This window comes from Lepisma saccharinum, chromosome 16 (assembly GCF_977018435.1).
Source record: "Lepisma saccharinum chromosome 16, izLepSacc3.1, whole genome shotgun sequence".
NCBI lineage: Eukaryota > Metazoa > Arthropoda > Insecta > Zygentoma > Lepismatidae > Lepisma > Lepisma saccharinum.
The window spans coordinates 8,510,579-8,526,189 of record NC_139244.1 but is presented as its reverse complement, the minus strand read 5'-3'; the positions used below and the strand labels follow the sequence as shown (position 1 = coordinate 8,526,189).

At 37.6% G+C, this 15,611-nt stretch overlaps 1 protein-coding gene across 1 annotated transcript in view; it reads left to right on the top strand.

Moving 5' to 3' along the window:
- Positions 1 to 299: 299 nt before the first annotated feature.
- Positions 300 to 15,611, top strand: part of LOC146000244 (U3 small nucleolar RNA-associated protein 25 homolog) — a 33,625-nt gene continuing 18,313 nt past the window's right edge. The window contains exons 1-2 of the mRNA XM_083137667.1: positions 300 to 766; positions 10,165 to 10,793. Coding sequence (XP_082993793.1) covers positions 374 to 766; positions 10,165 to 10,793 — 1,022 coding nt within the window. The 5' untranslated portion in view covers positions 300 to 373. The remainder of the gene's footprint in view (positions 767 to 10,164; positions 10,794 to 15,611) is intronic.

Sequence of the window (15,611 nt, the reverse complement as noted above, 5' to 3'; positions counted from 1 at the left end):
TATTTTTGCCTATCATAATTAAATGCTTCGTTCTCAGTACAGCTTCACGTTTGTTAGAGTACCTGGAATTCACATCGCATTCGCAATATTTAAAAATAATGCGTAATTTAAACGTTTTCTACCATACCAGTCATGACAACACGCTGCTCTTTTGTACTACTGCTGAATGTAAACAAAGATCTATCCTACTTAGAGCGGCCATATTGGAAGCGACACTAGCGCTCAGGTGGTAATTTTAATCGCGAATAGTTTCAGTAATCTGTGAACCATGTTTGTTTGTTATAAACTGTGTGTGCTGTACAACGAGGGAAGGTGAAATCATGTGTACTTTCTGTATGTGAATATCTGTGTGTGAAACAAATTTAAATTTACAATGTTTCGAAGGGAGAAGAAGAGAGGCAAAAGAAAACATCATAAAAACTTTAACGAAGAATATAAACACAAAAGAAGAAAACCCCAAGAGGGTGCTGTTAGTGTAGGGAAAAAAGTGCTCGAAAGGAAAGATGAACCTAGTACCGATGAGGAGGAGGAACAACCAAATGTTTTCGATCAGTTTTTGTCTACGTTTTCTAATGTGCAAAAGTATGGAAAAATGAAAGTAATTGATAGTGATGAGTCGGATGAGTTCGGAGAAAGTTCTGAAGAGATTAATATGTTGAAAAATAAATCTGAGGAAAACATTCAAACTTGTGAAAACTTTGAAGTCGACTCGGAAGATGGCTCATTGCAAGAATTATTGATAGAAACAACGGAAGATAGTGAAAAGGTGGGTCTTTCGTTTCAATCTTCTTATTCATCGTTGCACATTGTGGTAAGCAGTATTTTGCACATGCTCAAGTAAGGGTACTATTATCGTATGGGTGAAACACCTACGAATCATATATTTCGGACTTCTTTACATTGCTAACGTGTTGCGGAACATTTCTTAAGGCGAAATAATGCATTTCTAACTAAGATAATGTTTATTTTCTCTATTTACGAGTACTTACTGTTACTTGTTGTTTCGAATCTGTAACACATTATGGCCGTCATAGCATACAGGTTTAGGGGGCGTTCTGAGAGTGTTTTGTCGATTTATGCAGTGGTGCAACCTCGTTCACCGGAAAATATCTACTTTCGTGCCCCTATTTGAAATTATGCTAATACGTCGCATTTACGTGTAGAACTTGTAAAATAACCTTGCGATTTACCACGTTCATTGTCCATACACAGCAATTCGGAACCATCTTTCTTTCGCAATTCGTTAATGCTCTTCCTTTACGCACAACACTCTTGCAAACTTGAATATTGACGTCAGACGAGGAATGCCTACGTGGTTAGGTTAGGCCTGTTAGGTTAGGTTCAATTAGCATAAATACAAAGAAAAAAATAATATTTTCGCTAAGAGACGCGTTAGCTTGTATTGCCTAACATGAAAAAGATCTTTCCTGTGACGTCAGAACACAGTGTTGCTACAGTGTTGTGCGATAAGTGACACCCATTCGGGTTGGAACCATCTTTCTTTCGTAATTCGTTAATTCTCTTCCTTTACGCACAACAATCTTGCAACCTTGAATATTGACGTCAGACGAGGAATGCCTACGTGGTTAGGTTAGGCCTGTTAGGTTAGGTTCCATTAGCATAAATACAAAGAAAAATTGTAAAAACAGCTCTCTCCTGTGACGTCCGAACACAATGTTGCTACAATGTTGTGCGATAAGTGACACCCATTCGGGAAAAATGGCTTGTTCCGAACTCGACAGGTGGTTCTAGTGAAAACACGGCGAGGCTGAAACACTGGCTACGGGGTTGTATCGTCTTAACACACGGAACATTGCACTCTCATGCAAAAAGCAAATGGCGGGAGCAGAAACAGCTTGTCGGACAGAGATTTTCACAGAAAACAAAACGCATTCACATTAAAATGGATCAAATCTACATTCAGGAACTTCCAAAACGCTCAAGAAAATGATTTCCGTAAGTACTTTCTCCTGTAAATTTGAAGGAATCCGTTTTACCCATACGATAATGTTACCCACCACTTCAAATACCAATCAACTTTGGTAAGATTTTACAATACCGGACACAGCTGTAATTTCGGTAACTATCCGATATCGCCCGAACAGATTTCTTCAAATTTACAGGAGAAACTACTTACTGAAATCAGTTTCTGTAGCATTGTTGAAGTTCTTGGAGGTATTTTCTTTCGCGGAAACTGAAAACTTGACCATAGAATGCTGCAGAACAAGAAATAATCACTTGTTACGTAAGGAACTTGCATCTTCTGTAACATTAGGCCGTTGTTTCCATTATGTACGTCCAGATGGTGCGAGCGTCGGAAGTCACGCGGTCTCTCCAGTGTTTCCAACCGTGCCTTTTTTTTTGGTACTACTTTACTATACCTGAGACACCTGGGAATCATTTCTTTCGCACTTTTTTACATTGCTAACGTACTATTCTGCATTCCGGAACACTTATTTAGGTGAAATAATTGAATTTGTTAGGAAAGTAATGTATATTTCTTACATTTACGAGTACTTACTGTTCTTGTTTATTTCCACACACAACATGGCGATAGCTTACCGTTGGTCGTTCCTTGAGCCAGAAAAACCATTGACGTTAGCCCAAAAATTCACGATAGCCCCACAAACTATCACGGGGACGAGGTATGCCTACTAGGTTAGGTTAGGCCTGTTAGGTTTGGTTCCATTAGCACTCCTTTCGTTCAATTTAGCATAGACGGACAATACGAGAGCGTATTGTGCTCTCATGCAGGAAGCAAATGGCGGCAGCAGCAATAGCACGTCGGAAATAGATTTTCGTACAAAACCACATGCATTCGCATTAAAATGAATCAAAATTACATTCCCGAACATCAACAACGCTACAGAAAATGATTTGCGTAAGTACTTTCTCCTGTAAATTTGAAGAAATCTGTCTCAGGTATAGTAAAGTGTTACCTTTTTTTTTTACGAGAATTTTTTTTGGTACTATTATAGTATGGGGGTGACACCTGGAAATCACATATTTCGCACTTTTTACATTGCTAATGTATTATTTTGGAATGCGGAACATTTCCTAAGGTGAAATAATGCATTTCTAACTAAGATAACGTCTATTTATTACATTTAAGAGTACTTACTGTTACTTGTTATTTCCATTCAGCAACACATTATGGTGGGCGATAGCGTACTGGTTCACCTGCCTCAGGGCGCGTTGCGAGAGTGTTTTGTCGATTTATGCAGTGTTGCAACCTCGTTTTCCGAAGAAAAAAAACATTCGGTAACATTATCGTATGAGGGAAACGGATTCCTTCAAATTTACAGGAGAAAGTACTTACGGAAATCATTTTCTTTATCATTGTGGAAGTTCCTGAATATAGATTTGATCCATTTTAATGTGAATGCGTGTTGTTTTCTGCGAAAATCTCTGTCCGACACGCTGTTTCTGCTCCCGCCATTTGCTTTCTGCATGAGAGTGCAATGTTCCGTGTGTTAAGATGATGCAACCCCGTAGCCAGTGTTTCAGCCTCGCCTTGTTTTCACTAGAACCACGTGTCTAGTATTTTTAATTTTTTTTGGAACGCATTTATAATACCAGACCACTCTCCAATTGCTATGAAATTTCGCTTACTCACTAATTGAGACCTCCTAATCACGAATCTGCATGTAATAATTGTCGGTCAAGTATGGAAATCGATAAAAAAACGAAATAAACTATGTTTTCTTAATGTAACGTAACCCTACCATAAGAACAGCAGCTCCACGGAACAAGCCATTTTCCCCGAATGGGTGGCACTTATCGCACAACACTGTAGCAACATTGTGTTCTGACGTCACAGGAGAGAGCTTTTTCATGTTAGGCAATACAAGGTAACGCGTCTCTTAGTGAAAATATTAATTTTTCTTTGTATTTATGCTAATGGAACCTAACCTAACAGGCCTAACCTAACCACGTAGGCATTCCTCGTCTGACGTCAATATTCAAGGTTGCAAGATTGTTGTGCGTAAAGTAAGAGCATTAACGAATTGCGAAAGAAAGATGGTTCCGAATTGCTGTGTATGGACAATGAACGTGGTAAATCTCAAGGTTATTTTACAAGTTCTACACGTAAATGCGACGTATTAGCATAATTTCAAATAGGGGCACGAAAGTAGATATTTTCCGGTGAACGAGGTTGCAACACTGCATAAGTCGACAAAACACTCTCAGAACGCCCCCTAAACCAGTACGCTATCACGGCCATAATGTGTTACAGATTCGAAACAACAAGTAACAGTAAGTACTCGTAAATCTAAGAAATAGACATTGATATGCATTATTTCACTTTAGGAAGTGTTCCACATTCGAAAATAACACGTTAGCAATGTAAAGAAGTCCGAAATATATGATTCCTAGGTGTTTCCCTCATACGATAATAGTACCAAACATTCCGCTGATACCTCGCAAATTATGCTAATACCTTACAAACCATTCACGTAAGGTTAGGTTAGGCAAGCTTAGTTTAAAAAAAACACCACGACATTGAAACATTGAAATTCAATTCTTTACTTACTTATATCACTTCTTCAGCTTCATAACAATATACATGGTGCTTCAACATTCTACAATGTTACCCAACATTCTACAGTTACATATACTTCACGGTACCGGCTTGTTTAAAAAATTCATGCATTCTTCTGTCCAGTGGAAAATTACTTTTGAAGATGTACTCAGATAAGTATCCCGTGAAGTGATATTTCTTGCGTCCAAAAACTGGAATTGAAAGTCTAACAATCCCCCACACTCTCTCTATATTCTGAGAGTGAACTGGAATGTCGTCGTTCATCATACGCTGTAGGTTTTCTTGATGAATGTGTCCACTTGCTGGTGTATCGATGAACTCCTCACTATGGTTAACTCTCAGGTGTCTGTAGCCTGCTCCTTGTAAGTTGACATATGCCTTCCAGCAATCGGAGGTGATTTGTACAGGAACCATGAAAAAACGTGTAGAGTTTCCCCTTTCGATTCCTCCAAAAAACCCACTGCCCGTCAATAGGACATGCCCTCCTATTGATACATTTCTTTGATTTTCCAAATTTTGCTTCATCAATTTCTACAATTACTCCCTGACCTCCTATTGGGAAGGAATTATTAATTACCCATTCCTCACACACTTGCCTACAGTGGTTTGACCAGTCCACAACTGTGTTTGTGCATATGTCCAATTCATATCGTATTAAATCACATCTTGGGTACGGCAAAAACAGCCACATATTACAGAATATTACAATCTTCGGTATAGAAAGTTTACTTCTTCCTATAAATGTACCGTTTCTGGCATATTGTGTAAATCCACACGGAATTCTTTTGAATTTCAACTTCCCACGTCCCTGGACTCTCTTGGAGCAGATGTATTTCCACTTTCCATCTTGCCCAATGTGGAGTTTGCATGCACTTCCACATTTCCCACATTCCACTTCTTTCAAGATTCCGTGTTGAATTAAAAATTCAACGACATCATCAACACCTGGCAACAATTTCACCGCGCATCCTCTACACGTCATTTTGTAGCGATAACAAGGTGTGGTTTGAAACACTCACAACGGGATTTACATCATCTAGAGTCGTTTTCACGTTCAGAAGACACAACGGCGCTTATGGAGAAACCGCACAGTGTTGCCAATACAGCGCTAGCTCACGTCGCCGGGAAATGATGACCTTCCTTCACAATGAAGGTGTTACATATTTTGTATATATAATGATAATTATATGTAATTATTAATATTAATATTATACAGTGAACGTTACAGTTACCCTTTTTACTATGATCCATTGCGATCACTACACACGCGAGTGTAATGCACGAATATGACACTTCAGAAATCACTTACAAAAGTAAAAATCACTGAGAGCTCACACAACTGAAAACACTTTTTCGGGAGAGGGAAAAAGTCTAAACAGACCAAAGTAGATCTCTCACTCAAGTAAGGGGAACCTGGCACATGGGTTAAATTCAAGTTGCAACCCAAACAAACAAATGAGTTATGGCCCACGTGAACTGATAAGACGTGAATGACTCAAGCAAGGCATGTCATATTCCTATCTTGAATCCCCATATTTTGTCACGTGTTGGAAAGCCTTTCAAAGGTTAATATGGTGTATGAATTTATGTGTACGTTGGAAACTGAAAGGTGATCTTCATTTCAGTATTAATGTCGACAGTAATGTAAACGAAAACAACGTGTATTTGCGACAGCACTAATGTTGCTCACAACAGCAACATTGGAAATAATTGTCAATTATTAAATTTAAGTAATTTCAATTCTATTATAACAAACTGCATGAAGTTCATATTTTTACTGAATGGAATTAAAATAACAACTCGAAAACTTGGTGGTGATAGCCGGAATGCTGCGGTGAGTCAGCTCAAGATGGCCAGACAACGTCTCCTTACTTCGCGCGCAGTTCAGGTTAAAAAGAAACTCCAAATGCATGGAAGTAATATTTCTGGGAACCTTTGAGTGGTTATAAAAAATAATTTCATTATTTTCTCCACAACTTTGTCGCTGGAAGTTTTTACTTGGAATTACAGAACAAAAAATGGCCAGCGACGACATTTTCTACTGCACGAATATAAAAAATCTCCACATACTTTATTTGAATATTTTTTAATGCGAATATGCTTTAAAGTATTGATAAATTCTGAGTACCACCATCACCTATGACAATTAAAAAACAGTGTCAATTTTTTTAATAATGAATGCTTCAATTTTACGGCATGTTTCAACGTTAGGAATGAAAACAATGTAAAAATTGTGTTTTCACGGAAAAATATGCGTTTTTAATTTATCTAAAATTATGTAAGCAAGTTATCAGTTTTTTGTGTTCACCATCGTATTCTCTACAAAATTTCATGCAAAACTGCAAGTATCGATTTTACTTAAGCTAAATTTGTAAATCCAGAAATTTCACAACAGCGTGCTCGTATTTCCCATAAGAAAATCATTGCCCATAAGAGCCCATTGTGTCTTCTGAACGTGAAAACGACTCTAGGACAAGGAACTTTGTGCTCTCGTGCAGAAAGCAAATGGCGGCAGCAGCAACATCGTGTCGGACAGAGATTTTCGCACAAAAAAACATGTATTCGCATTAAAATTGATCAAAACTACATTCACGAACTTCCACAACGCTACAGAAACTATTTCAGAAAATTCGTCAGTTTTTTTCTCCCTAGAATGCAGGGCTATTCTCATTTTGAAGACTGCCTATGAATGGAATCGTGAGATTTAAAAAATGCAAAGATGGTTGCCGATTAGATTGCCTTCCTATTTCCACATCTCTGACAGTGAAAATTTACAACCTCTGCAACTACTGTAACCATTTGTGCAAAAATTAATGCCAGCAACTTTGAAACATATCCAATCTTTACAAATTTCAAATATTAACCCACAGCAATTTCCAAACTTGAAAAGCTCTCCTGTTAATAACATCGGTAACAGTTTGTTATATCGGAGACACATTTCTTCATCTTTACAGAAGAAACTACTTACTGAAATGAGTTTCTTTAAGGTTTGCAACGTTCGTCGAGGTATTTTCTTTCATCGTGCAATCTATTTGACTGGGAAATCATGTATTTTTGAAAAGAAATATCTTACCAATGCACAAGTGCCATTGCTTTTGCTACGTGAACCCGATGCTGCATACGTTTCATGACGTAACCCCCTGTCAAGTGTTTCCAACCCCCCTTTTTTTTTAACTGTACTTGCCTAACCTTATTGGAAATGGTTCGTGGGGCTATCCATCAGCTACCCGTGCATAATGTACAATTTGCACACGTGACTATATCTCACCAACGCACAAGTGCTAACCAAATATATTTAACAAAATATTGAAAACTTCAAACAGACCACTTGAAAAAACAATTCTTAGCAACAATGTTGATGAAAGAAAACAGCTGTCGCTGATCTTTATAGGAATTGAATGGCCCAAGTTCCTTTTGTTTTATTGCAATTTCATCATGCTACGAGTGCAATTTTAACATAAAATGTTTTGATTTCAAGTTCCGTATGTTAACACATACTGCGGAGTTTTAGCGATTACTTAAGATTTTGTTCAATATATGCTTTCGTAGTTAGGTTAGGCAGACCAGGTTTGGTTCTCTTAGCATTCAAATAAAGTCCCTAAATGAATTCTACTAAGGTTCCGATTTACTTCTACATTAATTCCCCACTAGTTTTAAGATACTTACAGATGCTTGTCAACGGAAAATACATTGTCCATGGGAAGCATGCACGCTTGCATAAAGTAATTTTTAAGTTGTTTTTCAACATAAATGACTTTTTTTAAAAAAAATCGAAACAGTGCTAATTACTTTAAGGAAGGTTCAAATTTTGTGTGACAATGCTTTCCAAAATTCTATGATAATTAGTCTTCCTGCTAGGAGGTTTTGAAAAAAAAATCATAAACCAATCAGAACAGTTACCATTGCCACCTGCAGAAGGAAGTATATGCAGCTTCTCTTGAGAGCAGGTTCAATGCTTGATTATTGTAGGCTTTATAGTAACAGCAGTGTCAGTTCAGTTCCTAACAATCGATGCTCAATATGACGACATGACATTGTTAGAGTTTGTGTTTTCGGTTGAACGTATCCATTGAAAACGGAGTGTGCAAGCATCGTTTCACATTCCCTGGCACTGTTCCTGTGAAGTGGCCATAACTCGACCACAGAACTCCTTTAAATGAAGGCAAGACACACTCGCAGGAGAAACAATAGAATGTGAAAGCTTCTTCCACCCACCCACTTGTACATATACAGAGGTCCAAACTACTATTATTTAATTCCGAACTAATCATGGTACACAGGCACTTTTACGTGGTTCGATTTTGGGCCCCTTGACCGACTGTACCCTGTGAAAATGCATTGACTTTTTTTTATTAATCGATAATTTCAATGTTTTATGTAGCACATAAAGTGTGTTTTAGGTTGTGCAAATTGCAAATAACCACTTAAAGGAGAACTCCTCTCTCAGAGTACTTTAACCACTTTTTATTTTTTTTTTATTTGTAGAAACCGATTGTATGCACACTCCTAACCAGTGGCGTAGCAATGGGTGGGCGAAGTGGGTAACGGCCTGGGGCCTTGTGTCCCAAACAGTTGATACAAAAAATTAATAAATGGACGTGAGAAAAAATATGGAAAAGCCTAATTTTTGTGGGCAATAAAATTAAAATATTTTTTTTTTTTCTGGTTTTAAATTCTAGTTAAACATTATAGTTTGAATTAATACATCAAATCAGGGGCATAATATACAGCAAGAAATATTTTCGCAACACAACTGCAGTTTGCAAAAAGTGCGGGCAGGGATTAAAAAAAATGGACTGTCCCAACTAAATCGGGATGTCTTGTAGCCGTGCATCAATGGTTATAAAACAAAAGTTTCTCAGTGTTGCAGGCTGCAGACTTCTGGAGCCTGCCTCTCTCCCCAATCAACTCATTCATAAATGCAAGGATTAAATCGAAATTCTTGCACAATCTGAAAGATTGTCAATGTTATATTCGTACGCTTCTATATCTTCACATTATAATATTCATAGTTCAAGGGGGATTCATAGCTCCCATGTCACTTCCGCTGGGTCAGGGGCTGTCATACAGCCTAAGATTTCATCTTCCTCAAAACAGAGACACTTTTAAGGTGATTGAAATTATTAAATATAATTTTCATCAGCGATTTATTATCATTTAAATATGATAAATTGTTTACGGATCCCTGAACAGTTTGTATTGATTCATGTTGAGATTTCAAATGTTAAGAACGGATGGAGGCCACTGCTCGTAATGTAACATATACTTGCTCTTTGGGATAACCGCTTAATAAGAAATCTGGGGATATAAGGTCTAGACCACCACGGCTACTAATCTCATGCAGTTTGTTAATATTTTACAGCAAAACTCTAGTAAATTGATATTTATAATTTTAGTGGGAATACTCACTCACTAATAATATTAATCAGTTTTTGAGGAAATTTAAATTGTTAATCGGTATCTGTTCAAAGTGGTATCTGCTCAGCTCTAAAGGTAATAAAACAAAATTCTATCTGAACAATATGCTTGTTTGAGAGAACCTTTAGTTTCTGTTTAATGTTTACTGTGGATGCCAAATAAGTGTGGTAATATATGTGATTCTTTTTTCTTCTTCTGATCAGGATGATCCCAGAGATCCTTTTAATCTTCACATGGAAAATGAACTTAGCGAAGAGCTCTTGAAAGCGGTTTCATCTGATCATCCATGCATAGAGACACATCAAATTGCGTGGAACAAATTGGGGCAGTTATTGTTCCAGATTCCATGTGTTCCAAGTAAAGACAATGACAAATTAGAATGTTCTATAGAATCTAAAAAGAAGCTGTCGATTGATGGTGTTAAGAATTATGCAGAGTTTGGTTCTGTCCCACAACCAATTAAAAACTTGGATCTTCCAGCGCTCTACGTTAAGGCGAAGATTCAAGAAAATGTTGGAACAGCGAACTTGGCAAATTTGGAAGGAGCTAACGAGAAGGATGAAACCTTGACTTCTTTGCAGAAGGAACTTTTTTCCATTGTTAATAACTACCAGGACCTCTACTACTGTGAGAGAACTCACAGTAATGCGGAGGAAATAAGGTTCATTTACTGCCTTCATGCTGTGAATCATGTGTTAAAGACTAAGGCTAAAATCACCCGTCACAATGAGGAGCTGACAAAAGAGGACAAGGTGACGGAGGAATATCGTGACCAGGGTTTTGTGAGGCCAAAAGTTGTAATTTTGGTTCCTTTCAAGGAGTCAGCATTGAGGTAAGTGCTTCCACCTGAAAATCTCACCAAACTTCTTTTATCAACAAAAGAGAAGAAATGTGTTGCTAGTACATTTGTATAGTAGGCTAGTAGCTACATGCTTCACAAATAGAAATCACAAGACAATAATGTATATTGCTACATTTAACTTTAAGTTCTATATCTTCATGTCTCCCTGATAGTTTGTTAAGGACGTAGCTATTGTTTGAAACGGATTATGAAAAAAGATGTACATTTTTGGCATTGAAATGCTTATAAAACATTTACCGCAGAATGAAAATTATATATACAGGGTATTTCTGTGACTGAGTTACAGACTTGCAAGGTTGATGGAAGGGAAGAAACGCAACAAAATGAGATAGGGAACCCTGCTGCGGAAATGCCCCAGTCAGTAGTTACAAGCTAAAACCTTCGAAGGACAGGCAACCATAAAAGATGTCTGGGGAATGGGAAAACAAACACAGAAGAATCACTGTAGTGGCTTGTATGAGTAGTAACTGCAGCCATCATTACAGCAGTTGTTCAAAGTGATGCCCTCCTGCTTCGATACAGGCATGACAGCATCACAATAAGCTCTGTCGCATCCACTCTAATATCCCAGGAGTCGTTCGGACCAGATCACAGGCTGCAAGGATTCTTGTCAAGAGTTCCTCTACATTACTCACAGATGTCTCGTAGACAACACTTTTGACATGACCCCACAAAAAAATAATCAAGTAGAGTCAGATCAGGTGAATGGGCAGGCCAAGCAACAGGTCCGCCTCTGCCTATCCACCGCTGTAGGAAGGTCTGCGCCAGAATATCATGAGTACCAGCTATGAAGTGGGCTGGAGCCCCATCATGCTGAAACCACATGTGTTGACGAACGGGAGGTGGGACATGTTCCAATAACTCGGGGAGGATGGATGTCTCTCAGAAAAACAGTGTACACTGGTCGAGTTAATCGTGGCGGTAAAAGATACGGACCTATTAGATGTTCGCTGACAATGCCCGCCCACATGTTTACAGCAAATCTGTTTTGATGGCCCTTCACGATTGTGGCACGGGGATTTTCATCGGCCCATACATGGCTATTGCGACTATTCAGCATCCTGTCTCGTGAAACCGGCCTCATCAGTGAAAAGCACACAGCATGAAACTGGGGGTCGACCACACAGTGCTGCAGTTACCATTCACTAAACACTACACGGGGTGTGAAATCCGCTTGCCCAAAAGCATGGACACGCTGTGAATTGTAAGGGTGCAGTTGCTGCTCCCTCAGAGCTCTCCAAACAGTACTATGGGCCACACCAATTTTACGTGCCACAGCCTGTGTGCTAATGGATGGTTGTCCTTCCACCCGATCCAGCACTGCATCTTCAAGGTCGGGTGTTCATGCAGTTCTTCGCCCTCCTTGCTCGTGGAATTAGGTCGCATTTGCCCCATTTCCCGTAATCGTTGGAAAAGTCTGGGAAACATGCTGAGTGCTGGATGTCTGCACCATGGATACATGGTCCGAAACAACCTTTCTGCTTCCCTACAGTTCCCATTTGCTCGTCTATACACAAACATCATATCAGCCAGTTGCTCTAGCGTATACTTCATTGCACTGATTGCAGCTGCGACACTTGTGCTTGTAGACCATACACGTCGAGTTTGACGTTACATCTTCTCCACGGCATGCATGGTGGATTCTTTCCCCTTCTTTTATGGTTCCACTCCACGTTGTGTGTGGTTTTGGCTTGTAACCTTTGACTGGGGCATTTCCAGACCAGGGTTCCCTATCTCATTGTGTTGCATTTTTCCCCTTCCATCATCCCTGTAAGTCAGTAACATGGTCACAGAAACACCCTGTATATATAAATCAAAATTTACAAAGAGTACCTTTGGAAGCATAAGAATTTTATAAGTCTGCATTGTCGGCATATACCAGGGGCGTAATTTAAAAATTTGACAATTCTTAATGATTGGATGTAATTGAAACAGCAATGCAGTCATACAAGTAACAGAAAGACAGAAGTTCGACAACTTTAAATTTATTATTTCTCTTGAAAAGTTTACGGTTCTTCCAAGCACAAGATCACAATTTTGAATGATGTTTCGGGAGAACAAACGCTCTCTTCATCAGACATTTATTATTGTTTGATTATGTTACTGTTATAACTGGAGACTGGATGTTTAGGCACTAAAAACATATAAAATAGGCAGGCAAATAAGCACTTATAATTTTCAAAATAGGCATTAAAATACAAATAGGCAATAAAAAAGCTATGAAATTTAACTCAAAATAATGAAGATAGACATACAAAAATAAATAGGTGTTTAAAAAATATAGAAACATACCTTTACATTCTTTATAGTTGCTCATCATTAGAGACAGCAGTCCAATATTGTACTTAAATCACTGGAAACAGGAGTCACGTCAGGCCAAAGTTTTCCATTCTATAATGGCTACACACAATAGTCTGACAAAAGAAATTGTTGGGTACTTCCAACCAGTACGCAAATTATTTAAATATACACTTTATCACTGCACACAGAGTTATTTCAGTTTAAAAATTTACACTATATATTCCACACAGCAGTTCGAACTAAGAAAGTGTTTAAATGTATTTCAAGTTTGTACTGTACGGTTTGGCAGTCTCTGAATAAGAAGCACTAATTGTGGTTGCTCATCACAACAAGATATTTCTTCAGGTGATCAACCGACAAGTTATGTCTGCAATCGGACAACACATTTTTTAGAATTGAAAAAGATCTTTCAACCTCCATGTGGATCTAACTCAGTTTGTATATTTTCACCTTTCTGAACATGTTGAATTGCCCTTACTTTGTCCAAGTCCTTATTAGCTGCAATAACTTGCTAACTGTTATTTTTAAATTTCTTGGAAGCATCGGAAACTAATCCTGGGAACAGGAAATCGTATGCACAGAGTTCAGTCATGTCACAATTTTAAAGAAAATGCTTAAAATAGGCAATATCTGGCATTTATGAAATAATATAGGCTATATTGTATGAAATAGGCAAGATTAAATTGCCTTTAAATGAAGCTAATCCCTCCCCCCTGGCCTTCGCAACATTCGTTTTCATCATATCTCTAACAGGAAAGAATAGGCATTTTGCCTAACATCCGGTCTCCAGTTATAACAGTCTAGTCAATTTAACAGAAATAAAGCAGTTATGCAATGAATCTTCTCAATAATTTGGCATAGCAAGAATTTTTTAAATTAATAATATAATTATTCCAGGGTGTCTACCAGTCAAGAAATCAACAGGTGGGTCAAGAAATTATGCTTGTCAAGAATTTTTGCATTTTTTTTACACTATAGAGAATTGACATTGTTACATACCCGTACTGGTATTTGTTAAATTGAGATTATGATTTGTGTACGTACTTTGTTTCTTAAGAATTTCATTCTTGCATGTAAGATGTGTAAAAATCTTCTATATATATATACTGCTGGACAAGAAAAAAGGATACCTTAATATTTGACATCTGAATTGCTTATGAATTACGCTCTCAGTTTGTTAGTTTTCTGTAACTTTCGTTTTTGTTCTAATTTAACTTATTAATGTATGTATCCTCAAAGTTTGTTGTTTTCTGTTGAATATATTTTCAATCATTTAGTTAGCCTTCGAATCAGAATTTGTGCATTATCACAAAAAATGCAAGTGTCTGGTTTTCTTTGTCCAGCAGTGTATATAAAAATGGATGTATGTATATATATATATATATGTGTGTTTGTTCCGGCATAACTCTCGAACGCCTGTAGCAATTTCAACTAAACTTGGTACACATATGACTTACATTCTGGAAACAAATACTGTGGGGGTAAGGCACTCTTAGAGGGGGTGGGATGTGGGTGACATTTAAAAATAATCGGAAACGACCGATATTAGTGTGGAATAAATAGTTTTTGGGTTCGCTAAGATGAACTTTTTAAAACGGGATAGGGGGTGAAAGGGGTTGAAAAATAAAATGTCAAAAATGACCTAGATTATGGTCGAATCGCATAGTTTTTGAACTCGCTAAGCTAATTGGTGACATTTAAAATTAGTTACATTTACACTATAGTTAGAATTCATTATTTTCCTGTCTAATAGAAGATTCGTTTAAATAAATACCCGGGCAATGCCAGGTAATCATCTAGTATTAAATAAAGTAATGTGGCCATTCCCCATCCAGAATGAAGTCTGAAACATCAATTTTTACATGCATTAATAATTAAAGCAAGTCGAAATCTCTTGTCAAAGTACAGCTTCAGTTTTCATCTTAACCGATCCTGTAGTAGGGGTTTTTCATTTTTTTAAAAAATATATTTTCTTAATTTCCAACTACAGTGGAACCTTGATAAGTCAAATTTTTTGTAATTTCCTTGAATTGTCCATAACACTCAATACTAATTTTACCTCAACAACTCAAATAAAGCCTTGATAAGACGAATTTTTGAACAGTTTATGGGATGCCGTTCCATCTCAATAACTCGAAGGTAGACTATGAAAAACCTCTGAGTCGAAGTTAAATTCTAATCATCTCTATAACTCAAAGTTTTAGTCGCACGGACCTCAATAAGTCGAAGTGTAGGGCATACGTAATAACTTAAAATGACGGTACATACATTATAGGCATACGTAGGGCTGACGTTCAGAAGGGTCAGTACACTTTAGACCTCTATAACTCGAAGTAGGCGATTTTGGCCCTCAATAACTCGAACCTTGGTAAGTCGAAATCCTTGATACCTCGATTTTTTCTTTTTTCCCTCAAGTTCGAGTTATCAAGGTTCCACTGTATTCTTAAGTAAAGAAAAAATAAAAAAAGGGTCAAGAAAAAGGGAAAG